The 25,792-nt window shown below is 44.7% G+C and overlaps 1 protein-coding gene across 7 annotated transcripts in view; it reads left to right on the forward strand.

Moving 5' to 3' along the window:
• p38b (p38b MAP kinase) overlaps positions 1–25,792 on the forward strand; it is a 457,389-nt gene that overhangs the window by 125,780 nt on the left and 305,817 nt on the right. For all 7 annotated transcript variants that reach the window (XM_050177284.3, XM_055070036.2, XM_050177282.3 and 4 more), the window contains exon 4: positions 3–114. In XM_050177284.3, coding sequence (XP_050033241.1) covers positions 3–114 — 112 coding nt within the window. The remainder of the gene's footprint in view (positions 1–2; positions 115–25,792) is intronic.

Consider the following 25,792-nt stretch of genomic DNA (forward strand, 5'->3'; position numbering starts at 1 on the left):
AGGTACCTGGTGAACCATCTGATGGGCTCTGATCTGAACAACATAATCCGGACTCAACGATTGAGTGACGACCATGTTCAATTTCTCGTCTACCAGATTCTGAGGGGGCTCAAGGTCAGTGCCCAACAATTGGCAACACTGCCAAAAGTGCATCACCACTTGCTGCACCATTATCCACAAAAAAAAAAAAGAAAAATAAAGAAGCAGGGCGGTATTTGAGGCAATGTAGATGGATGTAGATAGGAACAGGTTGCGCACATAATGCACGTTTATAATTCCTGAGCGCAATATTAAAAAAAGAACCACAGGGATAAAAAAAGCAGATAACCTTGTGTTACAATAAACATAAAAGCCAACTATGCAGTTCCACTTGTTTAGCAAGTCCTGACTCTTGAATGGTGCCATGGCACAGGATGGGGCTGGGGGTTATGTGGCTGCACAGCCAGACAGCAATGGGGCCATGTGAGGTGGGCTGCCCTCCGTGATACCCACTTCTCCCGTTTCATTTTTTACTTATGGATCCTGGTGGAAACATCTTCACCAATCGACTTTGCTCCAAAATAGACTGGCTGAAAGATTGAACCTTTCAATGAACAAACAGCTTTCATGTTGTGCTGAAAGAGGCTTCACTCACCATGCCAGACATGTGCACAGCTGTGCCAGTGCTGCTAACTTTAGGGAAATTTTCTAAATCTAGGGATATTAGGCGTTGGTTAGAAAATTTTTTTTCAAATCTAGGGAAAATTTGTGCAAGGACGTATAGGAAAGGAGATGTGAGAAACCGCTGTAGCGACGCTGTGATGATCAATACATGAAACTGCTGACGTGATAGCATAGTTTGATTTCAGTCAGCGCAAGTTACCTTCACATTAGCATGTGAAATATGACTTGTTGTCTATTGCAGCTGTGAGGTCTCACACATGCTCTTGGGACAAAGGAATGACAACGCAGTAGTGCAAACAATCACGACGATATTTATTACATCTTTCGTACACTAACGCCTGCTAGACTAATTACTATCCACAGAACATGCTGATGGGTGTGCGACAAATCGGGAAGTCCGATTCACTGCGACCGGATAGTAAGCGAATATTTTCACCCGTATGCTGGACACCAACACCTAATCGTTCACGTGTATGGTCACGCAAAAGGTGGTGCGTTTGAATGATCGTGTTCATTCATTCTAGTGTCGTGTTCCTGAGTCTTTCTCGGGACGGTCTCTCGAAGCATGGATCGGCGCATGTGCACAATGTCCGCGCCGCTCAACTCGACCCGAAGAGGAAGAGCCCTGTCGTGCCCAAGTAACCCCGCTGTTAAGTGGTGTTAGCAGCACAACACTCATGCCATCTCTCGTAGATGGTGCAACCACACTGACCGCTGCGGTGCTTAGCTACAGGGAGAAGCCAGACTACAGGAAATGAGAGCCACGCAGGGAAAACAACATCAGGAGATGCGTGAGAGTCGAGCATCCCCACAAAGCACAGTGTACACATCTCCCCATGTAAACGACAATGTATGGATGTCCTGGACTCGTTAATGGAGCATAGCTATACTGTCAACCGACTTAAGCGCTTCGAATGAAATATTTATTTGTAACAGGCAAAATGAACATATTGTCGCAATTTCAAGAAAGGGGTCGTAGAGCAGGAGGCACAGCAACAGGTCACCGTTTTAATTATGAGTGCAGCCGCGACTTCTTCTTCCTCACTGTGCCTTGACAAATATGCTCGTGCACACTTGCGTTGTCCTCTTCTTCAACAAAGTACAGGCGTGACATTTGCGTCCTTCCGAAGGAAGCATCGTCCCAATGCACAATTTAAGCATATGAGGGCAGTGCATAACAGCACAGAGCTAAAGACGCAAAAAAGAAAAATATCAGAAGTTAGTTCGACAGGCACGGCTTCATCTGTACCACATGCACCACTGCAGGTAAGTGCTTGCAGCAACTGGAACTATTGTCACCGACAGGGACGACCTCGTAAGTCCCGTCGCTCAGGTGGCGGATCACTCCGTATGGCCCAAAGTACCGTCGTAGGAGTTTTTCGGAAAGTCCACGACGGCGTTTGGGTATCCAGACCCATACTTTGTCGCCGGGAGTGTAGAAAAGATACCTGTTTTGAAGATTGTATCGTTTCACATCTTGGTCTTGCTGAATGCAGATACGTACGCGGGCAAGCTGTCTGGCTTCTTCGGCACGCTGGGTAAATTCGGCAACGTCAGTAGGTATGTCGTCAAACCCGTGCGACAGCATGGCATCCAGCATCGTCGTGGCTTCGCGACCGTGGACCAAGCTGAACGATGTCATTCCAGTAGTTTGTTGAGCGGTGTTGTAGGCGAAGGTAACGTAAGGCAAAATCTGATTCCACTTCCTATGTTCTACGTCGACGTACATGCAAACCATGTCTGTGAGGGTCTTATTAAGACGATCGGTTAGTCCGTTCGTCTGGGGATGATATGCGGTTGTTTTCCGGTGGTCTGTACCACTGACTCTGAGAACCGAGTCAAGGAGTTGGGCAGTGAAGGCAGTTCCCCTGTCTGTGATGACAACTTTTGGGGTGCCGTGCCTCGGGACAATGCGATGAAAAAATGAGCTGCTTCGGCTGCTGTGCCTCGCTGGGTAGCTTTCGTCTCCGCGTAACACGTCAGGTACTTGGTGACAACAATGATCCATCTATTGCCAGCTGTAGAAGTTGGAAATGGGCCCAGGAAATCCATTTGAACTTGGGCGAATGGCTGGCCTGGTACCTCGACCAGATGTAAGAGACCTTCAGGCTTACCGGGAGGCGCTTTGCATCTTTGGCAGTTGGCACATGTTTGTACATTTTTCTATCACATGATTGATAGTGTGAATATGGTCTATTGTTGAGTAGCCTTTACGGAATCCTGCCTGGTCCTTTGGTTGACAGAAGTCTAAGGTGTTCCTGATTCTATTTGCAATTACCTTAGTAAATACTTCGTACGCAATGGACAGTAAGCTGATCGGTCTATAATTTTTCAAGTCCTTGGCGTCCCCTTTCTTATAGATTAGGATTATGTTAGCGTTCTTCCAAGGTTCCGGTATGCTCGAGGTCATGAGGCATTGTGTATACAGGGTGGCCAGTTTTCCTATAACAATCTTTCCACCATCCTTCAACAAATCTGCTGTTACCTGATCCTCCCCAGCTGCCTTCCCCCTTTGCATAGCTCCCAAGGCTTTCTTTACTTCTTCTGGCGTTACTTGTGGGAATTAAAATTCCTCTAGACTATTCTTTCTTCCAGTATCGTCGTGGGGGCCACTGGTACTGCATAAATCTCTATAGAACTCCTTAGCCACTTGAACTATCTCATCCATATTAGTAATGACATTGCCGGCTTTGTCTCTTAATGCATACATCTGATTCTTGCCTATTCATAGTTTCTTCACTGCTTTTAGGCTTTGTACCTTTATATATAGCTTTCATTGATGATGAGAAAACGTTTGATTCAGTCGAAATTTCAGCAGTCATGGAGGCATTATGGAATCAGGGTGTAGACGAGCCGTATGTAAAAATACTGAAAGATATCTATAGCGGCTCCACAGCCATCGTAGTCCTCCATAAAGAAAGCAACAGAATCCCAATAAAGAAAGGCGTTAGGCAGAGAGATACGATCTCTCCAATGCTATTCACAGCTTGTTTACAGGAGGTATTCAGAGACCTGGATTGGAAAGAATTGGGGACAAAACTTAATGGAGAATACCTTAGTAACTTGCGATTCGCTGATGATATTGCTTTGCTTAGTAACTCAGGGGACCAATTGCAATGCACGCTCACTGACCTGGAGAGGCAAAGCAGAAGGGTGGGTCTAAAAATGAATCTGCAGAAAACTAAAGTAATGTTTAACAGTCTGAGAAGAGAACAGCAGTTTACGATAGGTAGCGAGGCACTGGAAGTGGTAAGGGAATACATCTACTTAAGGTAGGTAGTGACCGCGGATCTGGATCATGAGACCGAAATAATCAGAAGAATAAGAATTAGCTGAGTTGCATTTGGCAGGCTTTCTCAGATCATGAACAGCAGGTTGCCATTATCCCTCAAGAGAAAAGTGTATAATAGTTGTGTCTTACCAGTACACACCTATGGGGCAGACACCTGGAGGCTTACGAAAAGGGTTCTACTTAAATTGAGGACGACGCAACAAGCTATGGAAAGAAGAATGATGGGTGTAACGTTAAGGGATAAGAAAAGAGCAGATTGGGTGAGGGAACAAATGCGAGTTAATGACATCTTAGTTGAAATCAAGAAAAGGAAATGGGCATGGGCAGGACATGTAATGAGGAGAGAAGATAACCGATGGTCATTGAGGGTTACAGACTGGATTCCAAGTAAAGGGAAGCGTAGCAGGGAGCGGCAGAAAGTTAGTGGGTGGATTAGATTAAGAAATTTGGAGGGACAACATGACCACAATTAGTACATGACCGGGGTAGTTGGAGAAGTATGGGAGAGGCCTTTGCCCTGCAGTGGGCGTAACCAGGCTGATGATGATGACATGTTTGCACGTGATGTTTTACAGCAGCGGGCAGCTTCGGCCAGTAGTACTTGCATCGGAGTCGGGACAATGTTCTCATGTAGCCTAGATGACCTACGGTGTTTTCATCATGGCATGCATTTAGAATTTCTTTTCGAAATGATGCCAGTATGACAGGCGGTTACATGCTACCGCTGGCAGAAAAGTTCTTCTTATAGAGAATGCTGTTCCGAAGACAAAATGATGGCAGTCCTCTGGCATAAAGTCGCAGAACATCTTTACTTCGGCCTTGCAAGAAATTAATTAGTGGGAGCAGCTCTGGGTCGTGGTGCTGCTACTGTGAAATGGTGACGGCATTGACAACGGCCAAAAATGCAGTGTCCACGTCCACGTCATCGGTAACTGCGGACTCGATGGGGGAACGCGAGAGGCAGTCGGCGTTGGTGTGCTTCTTCCATGATCTGTAGATTATGGTCATGTTGAACTCCTGAAGCCTGAGACTCCAGCACACAGACGGCCAGATGGATCTTTCAGGTTATTCAGCCAACAAAGAGAATGATGATTGCTGACAAGCTTGAATGAACGGCAGTACAAATACGGGTGAAATTTGATAACCGTCCGCACCACGGTGAGGCATTCGTTCCTGGTAGTCAAGTAGTTTTCCTCCGTACGAGGGAGAGTTTGGCTAGCGTAGGCGATTACTTTTTCGGAGCCGTCTTGCCACTGCACCAGTATGGTACCCACACCAACATTGCTCGCATCCGTGTGAAGTGCTGTAGGAGCATGCTGGTCAAAGTGCGCAAGAACAGGAGGCGTTTACAGGCATTGGCATAGTTCGCTAAATACTACTTGCTCATTTTCCCTCCACAGAAAGGGAACATCGTCGCATGTCAGGCGTGTTAATGGCACAGCACTACATGAAAAGTTTGCAATAAAGTGCCTGTAATAGGCGCACAGCCCCAAGAAGCGTCTCACTGCCTTCTTGTTGGACAGTGTGGGGAACTAGGCCACAGCGTCTATTTTGGCTGGATCAGGTGTCATACACCCTTGTGAGTGACGACGTGGCCGAGGAAGCACAATTCACTGAAACCAAAATTACATTTCTTGGGTTTTAACGTAAGGCCAGCCGAGCGTATGGCTTGGAGAAGAGTGAGTAACCGACTTATGTGCTCCTCAAATATAGCTGAGAACACTACAACGTCGTCTAGATAGACCAAGCATGTTTGCCACTTCAGACCTGATAGTATGGTGTCCATTAGAAGCTGAAAAGTGGCAGGCGCTGACAACAAACAGAACGGAACGACCTTAAATCCGTAAAGACCATCAGGGGTCACGCAGGCAGTTTTCTCACGATCTCTCTCATTGACCTCGATCTGCCAGTACCCACTTCGTAGGTCCATTGATGAAAAATAATGTGCATGCCGCAGCCTGTCCAGCGAATCGTCGATGTGTGGCAGCAGGTAGACGTCTTTCTTCATGACCTGGTTTAATTTGCTGTAATAGATGCAGAATTTCAAACTGCCGTCTTTCTTTTAGACTAATACCACGGGTGACACCCAGGGAATTAAAGGCTGTATCACACCTTCCTCAAGCATCTTCTGCACTTGTTCTTGAATCTCTTCACATTCCTTTGGAGTTGCACGGTAGGGATTTTGTCGAATGGGCCGCGTAATATCATCTGTGATGATACGGTGCTTGGTCAGTGGTGTTACACTGTTCGACCTTTGATGTAGTCAAAAAGCAATCTTCGAACTGGTGTATCAGCTCCAATAGTCGCTGCCACTTCGAAGGCGACAGGGTGGAGCTAACGTCGACAGGCAGAGGTGGCTAGGGCAGCACGATTGTTTCTTGTAGAGCGAAACAATTTTTCACTTAGGTGATGTCGCAGTACGCAATTGCGGTACCCTTCTAGATGTGATGGCATTCGTTGCTAAAGTTCGTGAAAAGGACTTCCGCATGCCCATTAGTCATGCCGAGTATGCCTCTAGCAATGGAAATGCCTTCCATGAGCAATAGTGCAACAATTCGCTCCGCAATCACATCCCCGTGGTAGAGCTTCTTGCATGATACAGAGACAAGGCGGCAGGATCACGGCTGAAGGGTCACATCGTCGGCGATTTGCAAATACTCATGTTTCCCATAATTCATCGTGTCGCCATATTGGCTGGCAGAAAACGTCACCATACGTTCTGGAATGTTTATGACTGCGCGGTGATCTCGCAGAAAACCCATCCCCAAGATGAAGTCCTTGCAGCAGTCAGGGAGAATGACGAAAGTGGCAACGAAGCTGGATTCACCGATGTGAATTTGGGCAGTGCATGTTCTCGTTGGTGTCATTAGCTGACCCCTGGCGCTTCTTATGTGGGGCCCTGTCCACGGCGTCTTCACTTTCCTAATGCGGTCGACCAGCTCCTGCTGCATAATCGAGAAGTCTGCGCCAGTGTCAACAAGTGCGGTGACGTAATGTCCATCCACCAGAATGCTGAGATCGGCACGGGCAACATTGTCGGCGTGAGTATTCGTCGTCGTCATGTCATCTTGGTCGGCGTTAGCATTCGTTGTCATCATATCGCCTTCGTAGGGAGCGTAGTATCTTTGGCGTCTCGATACAAGGCAACCTTCCCCCCCGGAGGTTGCTGCCATTAGTGTCCCTGGCGTGGACTAGGGGAGCAACCACCCCTGCCGACGTCAGTGGTGAAAGTCTGACGGTTTGGGGAAGTGTAACACACAGGTGGTGGTGACTGCCAGCAACAATGTGGTGAAGCTGCTTGGCAGGGTGACAGCTGATCACTGTTCTAGGCGCGACGGTCGTAGAAGTGCAGAGAAGCGGCAGGCGAAAACGAGCCGGCTCCAGCATCTGGATGGGTGTGTAACGGGCAGTCTGACCTGGTTCGCCGCAATGGAAGCAGAGTGGTCGACTGTCGGCCACGTGCCACAAGTCGGTACAGCAAACTGGAGGTTGTCCCACAGACTCTCATTGCCAACACTGCACGGGAACAGGCCGTGGCTCAAATGGCGTCACTGGGGGCGAAGGGAGAGGACGTCGGACCATGTCAGCATAGGTCGGCGAACGTGTTACTGGACATGGGGCTAGTGAGGAGAAGGCTTGCTGCAACTCCTGGTGCACGACTTCGGCAAGAGAATCGACCGGCGACTCTGTAGGAGGAATGCCGAGGACTCGCAGCTCTTCACGCAGGATGTCTCGAATCATGTCGCGTAAGGAAGTGTGGTCAATAATGTGCGCTGTGGAACTGATTGGCGTGTTGTTGGGCTGGCGGTCGAAGTGGCGGCAAAGTTGCTGAAGCGCCCGCTCGATGACATTCGCTTCCCTGATGAATTTGTTGACCATTGTTGGTGGGTTTCGTACAAGACCAGCAAAGAGTGGTTTCTTAACTCCCCACATCAGATGACACACTTTCTTTGCCTCGGTCATATCGGGGTCAGCTAAATGAAATAGACGGGCCATATCTTCCATATACATGGCCACGGTTTCGTTGGGTTTCTGTACCCGAGCCTCAATAAGTTGTTGCGCATAATCTGGCCAGTCTGAGCTCGAGAACGTATCGAGGAGCTGATGACGAAAATTGCTCCACGTTTGTAAGCTCGCTTCCCTGTTCGCGTACCATGTACGAGCGCTGTTTTCTAGTGCGAAATAAGCATGGGCGAGTTTTTGTTGGTTGTTCCAGCTATTTACCAGAGCGACGTATTCGTACTGGTCAAGACAGTCCTCGACATCTTCAAAAGCATCACCGTGGAATATTTCGGGGACGCGAGGGTGTTCAAGAGTCACCTGGAAAAGGCTAGCCGCCGTTTTTGAAGGAGGGAGAATGCCAATGATGTAGCCCTGCTGGTGGAAGTCGCAATGGGAGGGAAGTCCGGGCTGCAGGCGGGCCTCTTGCCGGAGAGGCCTGCTTCCATTGCAAGCATGACTGAAGTGTGTGCATGCGATTTGCCGCTTGTGCGCGTCATAGATAGTTACTTCTGCGGTGTCAGTGTGCACAAGGAAATCACACTGTACAATAGTGGACTTGTGTCCGACTGTCTGGGACGACATTGTCTCCTTACATGCCAAGTGTTTGCCGCATATGAGCATCAACAAACTTGCCTACAAAATGGAGCTCATCACCAGTATGTCGCTTTCGTTATAACACCCCGGGCACTAATGGCTTCGTTTGTTGGCCCATGAACCAACATTCTTTATGCACACACTTGCTTCGTTTACATGCCATGTTTTTTTATAGTACGTTGAGGGAGTGCTGTCGCGCCTGCGAATGCATGGTTTGTACAGGCGCTGCCACGTGAAAAGCGAGCAATGGTAAAGCCTGCAGACCACCACGATGAGCTTGAGAAAAATAGCACATATAGGGCTCTGGCAGTAACTAAGGGTTGATTGTTTTTATGCTTGCTTCTTACCACTGTCTGCACAGCATGGATTTTACATGTTTCATCATTAAACAAGCAAAGCGTTTCGAATATGTCAAGAGAGCACGTGAGTCAGATATCGGAAAATGGTATAGCTGAAAATTTGCCTCCCTGGTCAGTCAAGAGCATATTACTTTTATAACTTAATTTTTTAGTGTCACCACCATTTGTGCTACTATCACCCTCGCACCCAAACGTAGAATTAAACCATATGTCGTATTGCCTGTTGTAATGCCCAGAGTCTGATTAGCCAATACAGCGCTTTTTAATTACACTCGTAGTTAAAGGAGTGCGTTGACACAATAGTAACACTTTGAAAGCAAATATAAAGCACGGCAATAAATAATTCTTGTAAACCACATGCTACAGTGGAATCTTTTTCAAAGCAGAGACACTACAGTGAAGCAACGTGAACATATATTGACCAATTTCATGCAAAAGAAGAAAAAGAGAACAAGCACTCGCTACCACCACTAGCAAGAAAAACAAAAAAGAAAGAAACATGAAGGTTTCAGAATCTATTAAAATGAATGACACAGCTGGGGTAAAGTGAACATGTATTAGTTAGAGACATCAGGGCTTCGAAGTTCAGGCATTTCCTATTACTGCAAAGTGATATTAAGAGGAAGCTTTAGCTTGGGCCCAACTCCGATGTGGCCCATTCAAATACATGTAAAATGCAAAAGCGTTTTTCTGAGATAACCCCTGGACCGATTTTAATGAAACTTGTTGCATTTGAAAGAGAAAGCCAAAATACAGTGACTGTGGGAAGCCAAATTTCGATTGAGGGCTTGAATTTTGCTAAAAAGATTTTATATATTTGACCGTGTGAAAAAAAAAATAGAAGCACGAAGTTTACAAATTCATAGCTCTGCACCAAGAACAGATATCGAGGTTGTGTAAATGACATCCATTAGATAATTGAAAGCAGACAAATTAGATATGTCATTTTACATCTTACGTGAATTTTTACGTTGTTTACAAGGGTTTTGCAGAAGCTGTATTTGCATATTACTAAATTTTTTGGGATGCATGTGTAACATATCAATTTTGTCCGCTTTAGAGGCACTATTAGATGCAATTCACAGAATTGTATTATCATTTTTCATTGCTTAGTTACAGAGTTGTAAACGTGATAGTTTCATTTTTTTTATTTTCGATTTTTGCCAATTTTTAATAAAAAATTTACGACCTATATCGAAAATTCGCAACCAACAGTCACTAGATCTTAGGCTTTTCTTTTAAATGCAACAAGTCTCGTCAAATTTGGTGCAGTGGTTGCCAAGAAACACGAATTCTCCTTTTACATGTGTTTAGATAGGAGCACCCGAGCTAAAGCTTCCTCTTAAGAGGCAATCAAGAGGAGGTTGAATGCCCTGTCAAAAGCCTTTAGTGCTCACAGATGGCAGGTTGTACAGTCAAAATGCAGATAGCTGAGGTGAGCGTACACCAAACATTATACGCCGCAGGTCATTTCAGTGCCATCGATAGGTAGAGCAACAGCCGATTCCGAGCAACGCATGGGTGATTGCGTGACTTTTTTTTTTTTTGAAGGCGCCATCACCTGCTTTTTAACATGGAGCACTTTGTTCAAAGCGTCTAAACACAATGGGCGCTTCACTGCTTCGCTCCACATTCTCGGGCTTAGCTTTTCACATCTTCATTATTATTTTTTTTTTTCAGGGAGGGGGGGCATCGCGTCTCATCAATAACAACCTAATGTTTATCGTATTTTCTGGACTGCAGATGAGGCGACCAAGTTTTAACATACCACCGTAGTTGCTTAGTGCCTAAGGTGTTGGGCTGCGAAGCACGAGGTTGCGGGATCTAATCCCGGCCATGGTGGGTGCATTTCGATAGGGGCGAAATGCGAAAGCACCGATGTACTTAGATTTAGGTGCACACTAAAAAACCCCAGGTGGTCCGAATTTCCGGAGTCCCCCACTGCAGCGTGCCTTGTAATCAGATCGGGTTTTGGCACATAAAACACTCTAACCTAATAATCTAAGTTTAAATGTGGAAGCACTCACTAAAGGCAGAGCAACATCAAGCAAAAAATAAAAACACAGTGATCGTTCTAAAACCATAGTAAACAAAGCGCGATTGCTAATCTTTTCAGTTGAACAGCCGCAATCCACTGCTGCCATCGCTCTTGCTCACAAAGCAGCACCGGAAACTAAGTCTGTGCCTGACGAGTTTTCGTACGTGTTAAAACACCCAACTATGCAACAGTTGCTTCAAGACATCGCTGAAGGTTGACAGAAGCGTTAAATCACAATCAAGAACGCAAACATGACAGCACGCGCATAGGCGCTAATGGGAACAGTGCTTGTCCAAGCCTGCCTACGCTTCGCAGCCTTGGTTACAGGTGGATTGTTGGAGTTTTGTGCATGCCGTATAGTGCAAGAAAGGACTCGTATCATGCCAAAGCTGAGATAAAAAACACTGGGTGCTTAGCATAGAAGGTAAATTGGACATCGTCCATGCTATCGAATGTGCCACAAAGAAGTCGGCACTCGCACGTGACAGCAATCTAGTGTTGACTATGGTATGTGGCATTTGAAATCCGAAGAAGTTGCTCAGCAGAAGTTGCTCCCGGTTAGAAGGGTTGTCTTGCTGCTACTTCGTCGTGTCGCAGCAGGTAAATTAATGTTAACTCGTGCCTTGGTCATATCATCGTGAAAAACGCACACGAGACTTGAACATGCACGGCGTGGACTCTGTGGCCGACATCAGCTTCTCACTGTTTTGGCTTGGTGCAGCTCGGCTCGCGATACACGGTGCCAGCCGAGCTTTAGCGACTCTTTACCGTCTGGTATGCCGTACGGAAAGTCATTCCGTACGGTAAAGTTCGTGCATGTGCAGTCCTCGACCGGTACGGTATTACGCACTTACCGTACCGTATACCGTACTTTCCGTAGCACCGCTAAAAGACCCTAATAAAGCAGATGACGTCTTGTACGCAGCAGACGACGGAAGTGAGAAGTGTTTTCGACGGAATAATCAATTACTTTGAGCTAGCTGCTTTATTTTCACTGCGGAGGAAAACTGTTTTGCTTTACTGAGAACCTTACGTTCAGTGCCTTCATTTCAGTTTCTTAGGCAAAGCGTCAAGTTGGCATCGCATTATGAAAGCAAAATGGTGCCATCAGCGCCATTTTGTATGTGTCGTGTCTACGTCACGAATTGAAGAAAATAGAGGAATATCCAGAATAGCGCCCCTGCTCTGGTTGTACAGACTGCTGTCGCGATTATGCTCATGCTACGATTTTTTAAAGTGAAGCTTTCTTTGCCTCTTCCTTCGACTTTCCCACTGCTGCTGCTGTGGACTGTTGTGGCTGCTGCTGTTGCACATACCGTGTCGGGGGGGGGGTGATTCAGAGCGTGTATATACCCCGTTTTGTCATGGGCGCCACCATGGATAGATGGATGTTATGAGGGTCCCCTTGGAACGGGGCAGCGGGTTGCGCCACCAAGCTCTTGCTATTATACTGCCTAATGTCCTACCTAGGTTAAAAAAGAAAAAGAAGAAAACAGAAAACACTATGAACTCCCACAACCAAATTTTCTGACCCCTTATTGCGAACTTTGCTTTTGTACGTCTCCGTTTTTTGTCGTTTCCCTACTTTTGTTCCACCAGTCTTTCAATTGCCCATTACTAATCTTTATTGCGGACATGTTTACTTTTCTTCTGCTCTCGCTGAACCCAACAGCTTCAAGGAGGCCAGTGGTGCCTAAATCGACCGCTGGGCAGATGTCTTCACATTCTAATTAAACATGCTCCATCGTTTCCCTAGCTTTACCACAGCATGAATCGTCACTTGCAGCACATACATAGACGACTGGCAAAAAAAGGACGGCGAAGACAAACGCTGACTTCTAACTGATTTTTATTTTGAGAAACAAACATATATATATATATATATATACTGAGACACCAAGACAAAAGCGCCCCCTACAAAGCAACAACCCGACATGAGTATGCATTCAAAATTCATTACCTAAGATGAACGAGAGCGCGCGTGCGACCTCAGAAAAACCAGTTCTTTGTCTACTAATGCAATTGATGGCTTGCTAACTGAGTCACCATCTGCTATTGCTGCTACTTCGATGATAACACAGCACCTTTCGAACAAACCATATAAAACCGAAACTGAAAGGTGCTGTGTATAAGATACCTCTGAAATGCGGTCGGTCTTATGTAGGGCAGACAAGTAGATGTCTTAACGTTAGGTTACAAGAGCGCAGCAATAAAGTGCACAAAGGGCGGGAAGGGTTTCTAGGCATTCATTGCGCACAATGCGGCTGTATCCCGCTTTTTGAAAAAACCACTATCTTAGCTAGGCATTCTAATGAATGCACCAGACATACCATTGAAGCAGCAGCGATTGCCAGTGGTGACTCAGTTAGCAAGCTATCAATTGCATTAAGAGACAAAGAACTGGTTTTTCTGAGGTCACACATGCGCTCTAGTTCATCTTAGGTCATGAACTTTGAATGCATACTCATGTCTGGTTGTTGCTTTGTAGGGGGCGCTTTTGTCTTGGTGTCACAGTATATGTATATATGTTTGTTTCTCAAAATAAAAATCAGTTGGAAGTCAGCGCTTGTCTTCGTGGTCCTTTTTTGTCCCTCACCTATGTATGCGCTGTAAGTGACGATACCATGGAATACCAACTAGCCTGTACCCAAACCTTGTTACCACAGCAAGCACATGCTTCTTCTTCTTCCTTCTTATATCTCGCTTTATACATGCGTGTTCTAAGGCATAGTAAGGTTCGTTACAGCACAATACAAGACAAGGACACAAGAAGGTATAAAACAACGACACGGCACTGACTCTCAACTGATATTTTATTGAAGATATGTATAACATATACATAGGTGCCAATTGATGACCATGACATGCACGAGACACAGAGATGCATCGAGGCAACTGTGACAATCTGACACATAATCAAAATTGACATAGGTAATGCAGTTCCTTATCATGAACAGTGATAGATGGTTGGCTGATACATGCTTTGTCCCTAATCTTCATATTGTGAGCCTCGGCGATTTCCCTTGTCAATTGGCTTGCGTATTAAAAAATGAAATTAGTTAAAAAATAATATGTCATTTTTAAACACGCAAGCCAATTTACAAGGGAAATCGCCAAGGCTCACATTATAAAGATTAGAGACAAAGCATGTATCAGCGAACCGTCTATCACTGTTCGTGATAAGGAACTGCATTACCTATGTCAATTTTGATAATGCATCAGATTGTCACAGTTGCCTCGATGCATCTCTGTGTCTCGTGCATGTCATGGTTATCAACTGGCACCTATATATATGTTGTACATATCTTCAATAAAATATCAGTTGAGAGTCAACGCCGTGTCGTTGTTTTATACCTTCTTGTGTCCTTGTCATGTATTGCGCTGTAACGAACCTTGCTATGAATCCCAACCAACTGGCCCAACTTGCAGTTTTGATGTTCTAAGGTGTCCTGATCTTGCTTCGAAAAATAATGAGCTTCCCTTTGAGTTATCATAAATTGTTTCTTTCCTGATTTCATTTTTTCCTATTAAGTAGTTTATCAAGCCAGGTTTCTTTTCCATTGCTGCCATCCATGAGAATATTTCAGCCTCTCTGACTTTCCTCTTGACATTGTTTGTTGCTGTGTTGCCCACTCTACAGGCCGCATACTTGCTGGTAAGCTTCCTAGTTCTTTTCCTCCACTGTGAATCAATGTTTTCCTGTACAGACACATCAACACTCTCCCAGCCCATTAACTTTCTTCCATATTCCTCAGTTCTTCATAATCAATTTTGCTGTGAGCTTCTCTCACTTCAAAACTTGTCCAGCCCATATCACCCTGCGCAGCTTCATTTGTAGTCTTCCTGTGAACGCCCAGCGTGAGGTGTCCCGCTGACCTTTGGTTCCCATCGAGTCCTGCTTGTACCCCTGAGTTCAAGCAAACAACCGCATTTCCAAAAGTAAGTCCTGGAACAATTACACCTTTTCATGTACCCCGGAGCACCTCATACCTATTGTATCCCAATAGCACTCTAAGCTTCATTATGGCTCCATTTCTCTTCCCTTTACTGTTGTTATTTTTTCCTGCGTTTCCATATACAGTCGAACCTGACTATATCGAACCTGTTTACATCGAATTATTCTATATATAGAACAATTTCTGGACACGGTATAGTTACAATGAGTATATATAGCAAAAATTATGCTTACATCGAACAAAAATAGCAGTGACTCTCGATCTATCGAATGTCAAGCAGCGGAAAAGTGCCCCCGAAGTTGGCTTTCCCTCATGGTGGTGGGGAAACCAGCGGCGCGGCTCCTTCCAACTGCTCTCCCTACCATGACTGCGCCGCCTCGTACGAGCCGTCGACACCTCCTTGCAAAAAATTATCCTGGCCCATCCGCAGCGCTTGCTTAGACAGCCAATCAGAGGCTCTTGTGCCCTCGTTGTGCAAGGTGGCGAAAGCACGAGTTGTCTCACTGCTTTTCTGGTTCATTGTGTGTGCGCCTTGTGGGCCTTCTCCCGCAATGTTGCCGTGATGAAGCTGCAGAATTCGCCTTTCGTCGCGGAACTCGAAATCAAAATCGGGTTGAATGCAGTGAGAAGTTGGATGTCCTTGCAGGGTGCAAGATTCCAAGGAGCACTCTCTCAGCACGATCTTGAAGAATAAGGGGGAGATTAGGGCTAAAGCGATCAAACTCTCAACCCAGTGCCCGTGGCGTCCGACACGTACACACGGCCATGTACGAGTGGTTTTCATTTCATTTCCTTAAAGACCCAGTAGTAGGGGTATTACATAAGGGGTGGGGATGCAACATATACGAGCAAGTGTTATAATGCATTCAATTCTGTCAATAAAAAAGTTGTTACTTCTTGAACAAATAGTGAAAACAATTTTGGTTCATCCGAAATTGCTTCAGCCGGGCCGGCTTCCACGTGCTTGGTGATAACTGTAAATTTTGATGAATGCGACGAAGCCGTTGCTGCTGTTGCTGAAGTTTAGAGCGAGCTATCAGAATTTCCGGAAGCTGTTGACGAATCAATGGTGGACGAGTTTGTGAGAGCAAATGATGTCGCGACCATGGGAGAGCCCAAAAACGAAGACTACATTGCCGACATCGTATCGATGACAAGTGAAAGTGGGCACAATGAGGAAAGCCACGATGGTCCTTTGCCCACATCCTCCGAAGTGATTGGTGTGCTCGCACTAATCCAGTGCTTCGGGGCGAATGCGCACAAGCACCGCTGCTCCGACCTTTAAGGCGCAACCACACACGGTTAATCGTGCGTGCCTGGCTACGCGCCACGAGTCTTTGAGGCCGTGCGCGCTTCTCCTATGCATCTAGAGAGGGGAGATGCGCAGGAATCGCGCGTGTCAAGGAGGTCTTGATCTTGGGCATCATTCTGAGCGTACGCGACGGAAGTGGCAGCTTGTGCACCAACGTCATGTGGGCCGCATGTACACTTCCGGTGGTTCGGCAACGTTGTAGTTTCAGAATCGTGCGGAGACACCGGGAGTCACTGCTGGTTTCGTGTCAATAGAGCACAGAGGCTATGGAGGCGATCAACAACGAAGCGCTGATTGCCTGCATTGAGGCTCAACCTGTGCTTTGGTGGCAGGCGAAACACAAGCGCCACAAGAACAAGCACATGACGAGGTGGTCATGGATTGTCATGCCCAACCCTGCCTAACAGGTGAGTGCTCGGAATTTCATACGGGTGTCATACCGGAGCAGTTTCAAACGCGATTGATCCCGATCAGGATCGGATTTTGTGATCACGATTGCTTGTACTGCGCAATCTGCGTAGAAGCGATCGTGATTGAGAAATTTGATCTCGCTCGATTGCGATCGAAAGCCTGTGTGACACCGGTATAAGCTGCCTCTCTCATCAGCTGACTCGCAGATGCGGAAAACGCATTTCATCTGTGCAGATGACGTTATCATAGCGCTGCAGAAGTGACGGAGGTCCTTGGGGAATATCGCATATTTCGTTAAATATGATCCGGTAAGGGGACATATAAGCACTACAAGGATAGCTTTGTATATTTATTTATTTAGGTACCCACAAAGCCAGTTTGGCTTTGCAGTGGGAAGCAGAGAAAGCAGAAATACAGGTACAAAAGAACAAGTAAAATAGCACATAAAAACCAAACAATAAAGCATAGGACAGAAGTACAGAGAATGTCACACAAAAACTAGCAGGATGAATAAAAGAAAAAGACTTGCATGATGCACACACAAAAACAAAACAAAAAAGATGCAAGTAGTTTTTTGATTCTGTGCACTGATTGTAAAAGTCAGCATGCAAGTCAACGAGCAGTATTTAGCCAAGTATTGAATGTTGCTATATTCACATGTGTCTTGGGCACTGCAATGAACAGCTCTAATTTTGCATTTTGTTGCGTGCCAGCAGTGTGCAAATCGGCGCTTCATCACAGATCCTCAAATTTTACCTAGCTTGCTCAGGGATTCATTCAATGTCAACATGCTGTAGGAATAAATGCACCATAGTACTGACGACATTCTCAGCTGTGTAATTGATAATTCTTGTTTTTGTGTCTGCTCAGGAATGTCCTTACCTAATTATCAGCCTGCAGTTATTCTGCAGATCCCAAGTGCTGTGGTTACTGGTTTAAGCGAAGCTTCACAATGTTTGTGGAGAACGCTGTTCCTGCTTAGCAAAATTTCTAAGGAAAGACTAGATGATCCAGTTAAACACATTCGCACTGTGCAAAAAATGATTATTGAAACTTTACATTCCAAAACCACGATCTAGTTACGTTATTTTAATCAGTATTTGCGCTATGTCCGGTACTGGTCACTCGTACAAGACAGTAGCCAGTAGTCAGCTGGGATGACAATGGTTCAACGACTACGTTAGTATCAGTCTGAGGCATTCAGTAAGAGCTATTTGGCAAGACAGTAGGAGCAGTGGTAGGAAAGTCCAGAGAAGAGGCAAAAGAAGCTTAGTTTTAAGAAACCTTTTGGAAGGGTTTGCTCGCTAAGATCAGCTTTACTGGGCCAAAACACCTTTTACAAGGCAGATGGCAAGATCATAAACATTATTATACATAACTTCCTAAATACAAACAACAAATGCACTGACTACTACGTACACAGCTTCACATTGTGTTCAGACATAAAAACATCTTAGAATGAGGTGGAGTTTAACAACAAATGAAAGGAAACCAAAGTTACAAGCCAAGAACGTTTCAGGTAGAAAAACTGGAACAGGAGAGAGCCTTATGCTAAAGCAAGACCTAACAACAATACTACTCTATGTTTAGAAAGTGCAAGCGTAGGTCTTTCAGCATGAAATTTATTAAGTGGTTTTACTGATTAAATGTAGTGGAGTGCTTGCTGCTAATTATTTCGAAACTGAAACATTCCAGATATGCACTGTTTCATGTACAAGGTATCACTAGGCTTTAGGCATGGAGGTCTCATAAGAACTGCTTAAATGCATCAAAAGCAAAAACAGAAAAAAATACAAAAGCTACACTTAAGTGTATGGTATCAATCGTCAATACCAATTAGCCCGTACCCAAACCTTATTTAAGTGCCTGCAAAAACTGATCATTCTGGTTGTGTAGGCAAGCCACGTTTGTCCGTACAAAACTGACTCAGAGCTTCGGCGTTCTCTAAAAAAATGACACCTTAAAGCAAATGTGGACGGACTTGAGCCTTCATATATTTTTGCATTCAGGCTGGCACATTATTTACACATTGACAATATGTGCAAACCTTATGCTCACATGCAGGACGTCCGCCAACCTTCCATCAGTGCCCCCATCGGGTGAGGAGGGAAGCGCTGCAGACATCTTAACGAAAAATGTGCCAGTTTTCCAATCTGGCAACACTTGGAAGTGCCATCGCCGTCAGGTGAAGAGTCACAAGCGCCAGCATCGACTCTGCCTTTGGCGTCGCAAGAGTCTGTAGAGTCTCGGGACATTTTGGAATTTCTTGAATCCCCAATGCTTCAAGAAGTTTTCGTTCCTGAGGTTTCTGAGGCACACCACACCAGGCTGCGGTCACAAGCATCGCTGGCTTCAGCAGGTAGTCGCTGGCTGGATATGTTGGGAAGCATTACTTCTGAAGTGACAACGTCAAGAGGGAGAAAAAGGAAAAAGAAAGATGAGAGTCAGTTAATATTAGAGGAATTAGGCAATGTTTCAAGTGCAATCAGAAGATGCAAACCACAGGACGACCTCAAACTTTTGCTGTCTCTCTGCTCAAACACATGGGAGAGGTCAGTGCGGATAAGCATCTCTATATGAAAATTATATTGATGCAAGTAGTAAAGTAATTCAAAGAATAATGTTTTTTTAATGTATACCTCTTTTTATAATAAAGCCAAGAGACAATGAAACAAAAGGAAATCATTGATGAATTTAATTACTTTATATTGAAATGGAGAAATAAGGAGGAAAATGAAATTATCTGAAAAGGTAACTTGCCATTGATAGAAGGCGAACCCACAACCTTTGAATTATGCTTGCATTGCTTTACAGTAGAGCTGCAGCAATAGCTATCCCTCTGCAAACTTTCTTGAGCATGTATGTGCATGTACCAGATCTCGCCCTGGTAGTATTAGCCAGTGTTACTCGTGCAAGAACACTCCCAGAGCCTAATCTAGTACACATAAACATGCTAGGAAATTGATGGTGGAATAGCCTCCACTGTAGCTCAATTGGTTTTGGGTTTAGCTCCCACCAGTGGCAAGTTATATTTTGTCCACTTTCATTTCCCTTCTCCTTGTGATGTCGACATTATAAATAAAACGTTAGTTATTTGCCTTTATGCTCTACTACGTTTCCTTGTCTGTTGTTGTCATATCAAAGCGCCTCAGCTCTTCATTTTTGTTCATTTTACGTTGTGTTGTATTTGAATTTTTTTGCGTTATTATTCAAGAATTTCATAAAGTTGATATCTGTGGGCCTGGTTGGTTGGCCATTGCTACTGTAGGGATGTGTTAACATGTTTTAGCAACACACCTTCGATAGAGAAACAAGCACTGACTTGCAACTAAAGGTTTGTTGTTGCAAGACAGATGTTTATTGCTTTCATCTGTCCTTACTCATTCAGCCTGTCTTGCAGCAGTGAGCCTTTTTGAGTTCACCACCTGTGCATGTAGAGTTTGTGCATACATCTACAGATGCCTGTACATGTCTGTAAAGACAAATGCAGTGGACCTTAACCAGTCCCCAGTGAAAATTTCGGTTATATGCTGCAAGTTGTAAAGCGTGTTGGGACGTTTAGCACTGCAAGCATTTTTCGAATTGTTTTATTATTATTAGAAGAGATAGCAGAAAGGGAAAAGTCTTGCCACCACCTAGCCAGGAGGCAAGGTTCATTGCCAACATAGACAACCTCTACCTCTCTCACAACTATCGACCACAAGCCACATTCTTGGCATTTTTTTTTTTTTTGCGTGGCGCAGTTTCAGAGTTGGCTTTGCATGATCTGCATTGGATGTTTGGCCAAAGTCTTTGTCCGTAATCAGTGACATTGAAGGCAGTGCGTAAATGAGACATTTATAGGTATGACCCTGCTTTTCTGGCAGGAAGCAGGGCTACCTGACAGGAGCCGTGAACAGCATGTGAGCTTTAAAAAAATTCTTAAGCTGAAAAAAATGTAAGGAATTTCTGCTGTTGTCGTGCTGTTCTGCAGTTGTTTATACTACTTTGCAGGCATGATCGCCACAATACGACCTACACACCATTGCAGAGTCCAGCCACCTCAATCCCCACACAGTAAGCCAAGGCAACGTCTTTTATGTCTTGCTCGGATGGCAAGTAGCTTGAATGCAAGTTGAAAAAAAAAAAAAAAATTAGTACCCATGTCTCAATTGTTTGTATATTAATTATGATGACATGACTTTTCTTGACAATGATCTCCATGGCTGTGGGGGCCCTTTTTGTCTGACATACGATCAAAATTCATTTGTGTAGGTTAGCTACCACCTTCGTTTAATACTACATGTGCAAGCATTCCTCAGTGCATGTTTTACAGTTTGCGCAACGTCAAAAGCACTGAGGTAGCTTTCGTGCGATGCCATTCGATGGCAGTTTTTTTTATTAAGTTAGCGATAACTGCTACACTGATGATGCACCAAGTGGAAACTTTCAGTCTCTGTGATCATGTGATAATTTTTTTTCTGGTATTTCTTTTCATGCGCATTGTCAGTACCTTCATTACTATTTCTCTTGTTTTGTATCAGCATTTTGTGCCCGATTTTTTATTTGTTTATAAGTTAATAAATATTTAGTTGTGCATAATGAACTAGATTATGTATTAGTATTTTTTATGCATGCTCATTGTCAGTTGTTTCATTCTTTCTTTTGTTTTGCTTCAATGTTTTGTGACCCCTTCCTGATTTGGCTGCCAGAAGGTGGCGGGCAGTATTATGTAAATAAAATAAAATAAATTATACATTAAATGACAAAGAAACAGTGTTCTTCTGTATTCCTCCAATCGCACATTATTACTACCCTTTACAAACCTCAATGCTACAGCAAGTTGTTCTCCAAGCTCCAGGGGTTTCTCTAATGTGGTGCTGCTGTGTGAGGTCCTCTGTGACAAAGCTCAATAGCTTGTCAAAGAGCTATGGCGTCTTGCGAAAGAACTTGTAGAAAAATCCGTGGTCGTCCTGATGCATTCGTTGCATCTGTAAAAAATGGTGCATTATTACCTGGCAGCAAGACCACGCCCTGCCTACGTACATGCGCAGGTATCAGGAGCTGTACACTTTTCATTGACACACACGCATTGCCACTAGCCATGATTGACTTTACCCCCTGCTTTGTTTATATGCTTGAATACAAACAGTGTGTCAGAAAAAACAGGAGAGCCAGTCAATGGTATACTAGAGAAAAATTGTGCGGCTACTGCCAAGAAATTTTCGAAATTAGTTGCACAGCATTTTAACCTGCCAGGTCACAATTTAATTACATTACACTTTATATTCTACAGTCACACTTCTGAGAGACAGAAAATATAGGAAATTGTATCTCATCCACAAGCTTCATATGTGACAACCAACACATGTAAAAAGGTGTTCTTGAATCTATGTGCTATACTAATGGCACAAATAAAACTAGCAGTCCTTAACTTTTTATAGGGGTGTGCTAATACCGAAAATTAGATTTAGAATAGAATATCGAATCAAATGAAGAAAAAATAATCTGGATATCAAATAAAGTATCGAATAGCAGAAAATGTATTACAAAACTTAATCCTTACCGATTTTGTGCAAGAAACGAGGGTGCTACACAAGCTCTGTATAAATAGTATGGTCTACTGTTAATAATGAAGGATGCTCCAAATTAGTATTACAGATCGTCTGTTAAATAGAATCAAGTGCTTCTTCCCACCCGCCGTGGTTACTCAGTGGCTATGGTGTTGGGCTGCTGAGCACGAGATCGCGGGATCGAATCCCGGCCATGGCGGCCACATTTCGGTGGGGGCGAAATGCGGAAACACCCGTGTGCTTAGATTTAGGTGCACGTTAAAGAACCCCAGGTGGTCGAAATTTCCGGAGTCCTCCACTACGGCGTGCCTCATAATCAGAAAGTGGTTTTGGCACGTAAAACCCCATAACTTAATTTTTTTTAAGTGCTTCTTCCCCTCTGAAGCTGAAGAATTAGTGATTGTATGTTGTACTGCCTACACGAGTTAGACAGACGGCTGTTGAAGCGTCGTGAGGTTTCGTCACCACGTATTCAATATACGATCTGTGTGCTACCGGCGGCTAATCAGCCCGATCTTCGCCTATGCTTTCGCGCTTTCCGGACTACACCCTGCTCTAGTCGTTCCCTCTGTTTGCGTATGTCACATTATTGTTTTGATCGGGGCTGTCAACCTGGACAAACCTTGTACCGATGACACGATACTGTTCTGCGAATTGGGCATTCGTGCGCTGCGAGTACGATCCCCGCAATACTACTTTAACCCTTTCACTTATGCGCGCACTTAAAAGTGCTGATAAGCAATTGCTGTCCCGACGAAGTCCCCATGTCCAAACACTGGCTCCTATTTCTACCACTGTAGATCATCGAAAGGAAAGAAGTTACTCACAGCCGTAAAGTCCTTCTTCTTTACGCTGTTGAAAGACAGGCCGGACCCACCAACGTCGCCGCAGATGCTTTCTGAGCTCCCGCCGCCTTTGCAAGAGCAGCAGCAGCAAAAGCTTCTTTCCCATGTGGTACATTGCGGGAAGAGAACGCTGATGCCGGCGAAGCAAGTGGCTAAGCAAAAGCTCGACAGCGATGTCGTGTGTGGTTGCGCGCAGATGTCAGCTGCAGTCGTGAGCAAGGAGACGCTATCGCGCGTGATTGATGTAGCTTTTCTTGCCGTAAGAATCTGTAGATACAAATGGTGTGCATTTCTCAACTTAAAAACAATGTACTAGCTCAAACATTGATAAATTAAATAAAAATGGCTAGCGATAATGAAATTAAGGATCACCTTTTCTCAAAGCCAAAGACGAACGTTTCCGCCATCGCTGGTTGGTTAGCCCTGTGCTACGCGCAGCGAAGCGCGCATGTGTGCGCGTATTGCGTGGCTGGCTGCCCTTCCCTTCATGACCCGCCTACGCGCACTCACACGCGTACGCTTAAGTGTATGCGTAGCGAGATGCGTATCCCATGCTGCGTGTGGTTGGGCCTTTAGACAAAGGCCTCAGCTGCTCAGACTCCTTGGACAATGTGTAGAAGTGCGTGCATCGCAGGCAGCGAAATTACCCAAGCAGAAGAAAATGCAGGAATATTTCATGCGAAACTAAGCTAGTTTCATCAATAAAGTGATTTTATAAATGTTATATGCTTTTATGACACCCAATTATTTAGCATGCTTATATCGAAATATGCTTTATATCGAACTGATGGGCGTTTTCTTGCGAGTTTGATATTGCCGGATTCGACTGTATCTATTGCCTTCATTATGCAAAAAAGGTGAGGCGTGCAGACAGGACACAAGAGAAGAGAAGGGGACAACATGAACGCTGACTATCCATTTCTCTTCTCTTGTGTCCTGTCTGCACGCCTCGCCTTTATTGCATAATCAATCCTTACCAACTAGCTCAGCTTTCTGTCATTCTAAGCTTCATTTTTATTGCCTTCGTTTATCTATATACCAAGGTATTTATATTCTTTTACCCGAAGTATTTTCTGGCCCTGTATTGCCAGTGTCTGTTCACTGTTTTCATTGAATACCATAACACCTGATTTTCTAACACTAAATTTCAAACCTCAATTCTCACCTTCCGGTCCACAGATACTAGCCAGACGTTGCAAGTCGCTTTGCTATTTGGCTAGCAACACAATGTCGTCTGCATAAAATAAACCTGGAAGCTGCTGCTCTACTATTGTACCTGCCTGTTTGTATGAGAGATTAAATCGGATATTACTTCCTTCTAGCGCCCTCCCCATCCTCACCATGTACATCATAAACAGCAGTGGGCATAAAGGGCACCCCTGCCTCAGCCCCTTGTTGATATCAACTTTCTCCTCACTCCTCATCCCTACATGGGAATTCAACGCAAACGGTATTTTCTAGGTAAATATCTCGCAAAAGCTGTTGACAATCATCACCTAAGCCTTCCCCTTCCAGAATATCCCACAATATGTTGCGGTCTACATTGTCATATGTTCCTGTAATGTCTAAAAAAGAGACATTTAACGGTCTTCCATATTGCTACGCAGTGGCGCCTTCTATGAGCAGTTGGCATGCTGGCTTGGGCGAGCGTTCCGCTTTACATGACAGGTATACGCTCAGTGGTAGTTTCTGCCGTTTGTTTTCGTGCTCGTGCGGCCTATCTAGTATGACGTAGCATCTTCTACGTGGAAAGCTGTTCTGTGAGACGTACTGAAGTGGTTTAAGTCGGTATGGCCGGACTTCCTGCTGGTGTTGAGGCGGACGGAGCACGCAGCACAATGTGTGCGCGCATGTTTGAGCCTGCAACCAGCCTCGGAGATCAACTGTGTATTTCTGGAAGTTCCATACACTAACGTGATCTTATTGCAGTATTATCCTCTAGTTCTAAGCTGTGGTTTAGGAGCAATTAAACATATACGACGATCGTAACAGCGTGGGTACCATTCTGCTAATATAGGAGCTATGTTGTTATGCTTTGACAAGTGTTCAAACTGTTAGCTGCAGATTACATTGCATGAACACTTGTTTTGGTGGATGAGGTTTCCACCCACGAATAAAATACTTTTGGTTAGTAATAACAGCATACCTTACAGTGTGAGCTATACTTGTCCAGCAAAGCGACCAGTTATGAACTGCGTGAACATCCTAAGCAATGCTGGGTGCTGGATTACAGATATCTGTTCTATATAGTGCATGGTCCAAGCATGCGGCATCAACGTTGATAGATCTATAAACGTTATGCAGTGTGACTATGCGATGTCGTACTGCGGCATTAGCCCGTTTTCTTTCTTTTTCGAGAAAGAGGGTGCTAACTGAATTTTTTTTGGGTTGTGTTCATTTCATTCTCTACGATGCGCTCACACATATTACGAAAATTTTGTCCTCAAAAATAGCCATCACATTCTTTTTATGTGATCCATCTTGAATATTGTGGCTTTACAGGGCAAAAAGAAGGCAATGCTGAAGCACATAACTTATATATGTGTCATGCTAGTTCACCAACTGCAGTGATCGCTGTGTTGAGCAGTGCCATCAGTCTCATGCAGGAGGCTAGCGCTGACATACAGGGTCCTGAATATTTGGCTGGGAGCAAGAACTCTCCGCTGCACTGTTCTTGCTCAAATTTTGCAGAATGATCACATTTTGTTGTCTGCTTAGTTTAGTATAACACTTGGGACGATTATTTGCCTGTTTTTTAAGACAAAAAT

This window comes from Dermacentor andersoni, chromosome 9, assembly GCF_023375885.2.
Source record: "Dermacentor andersoni chromosome 9, qqDerAnde1_hic_scaffold, whole genome shotgun sequence".
NCBI classification, from domain to species: domain Eukaryota; kingdom Metazoa; phylum Arthropoda; class Arachnida; order Ixodida; family Ixodidae; genus Dermacentor; species Dermacentor andersoni.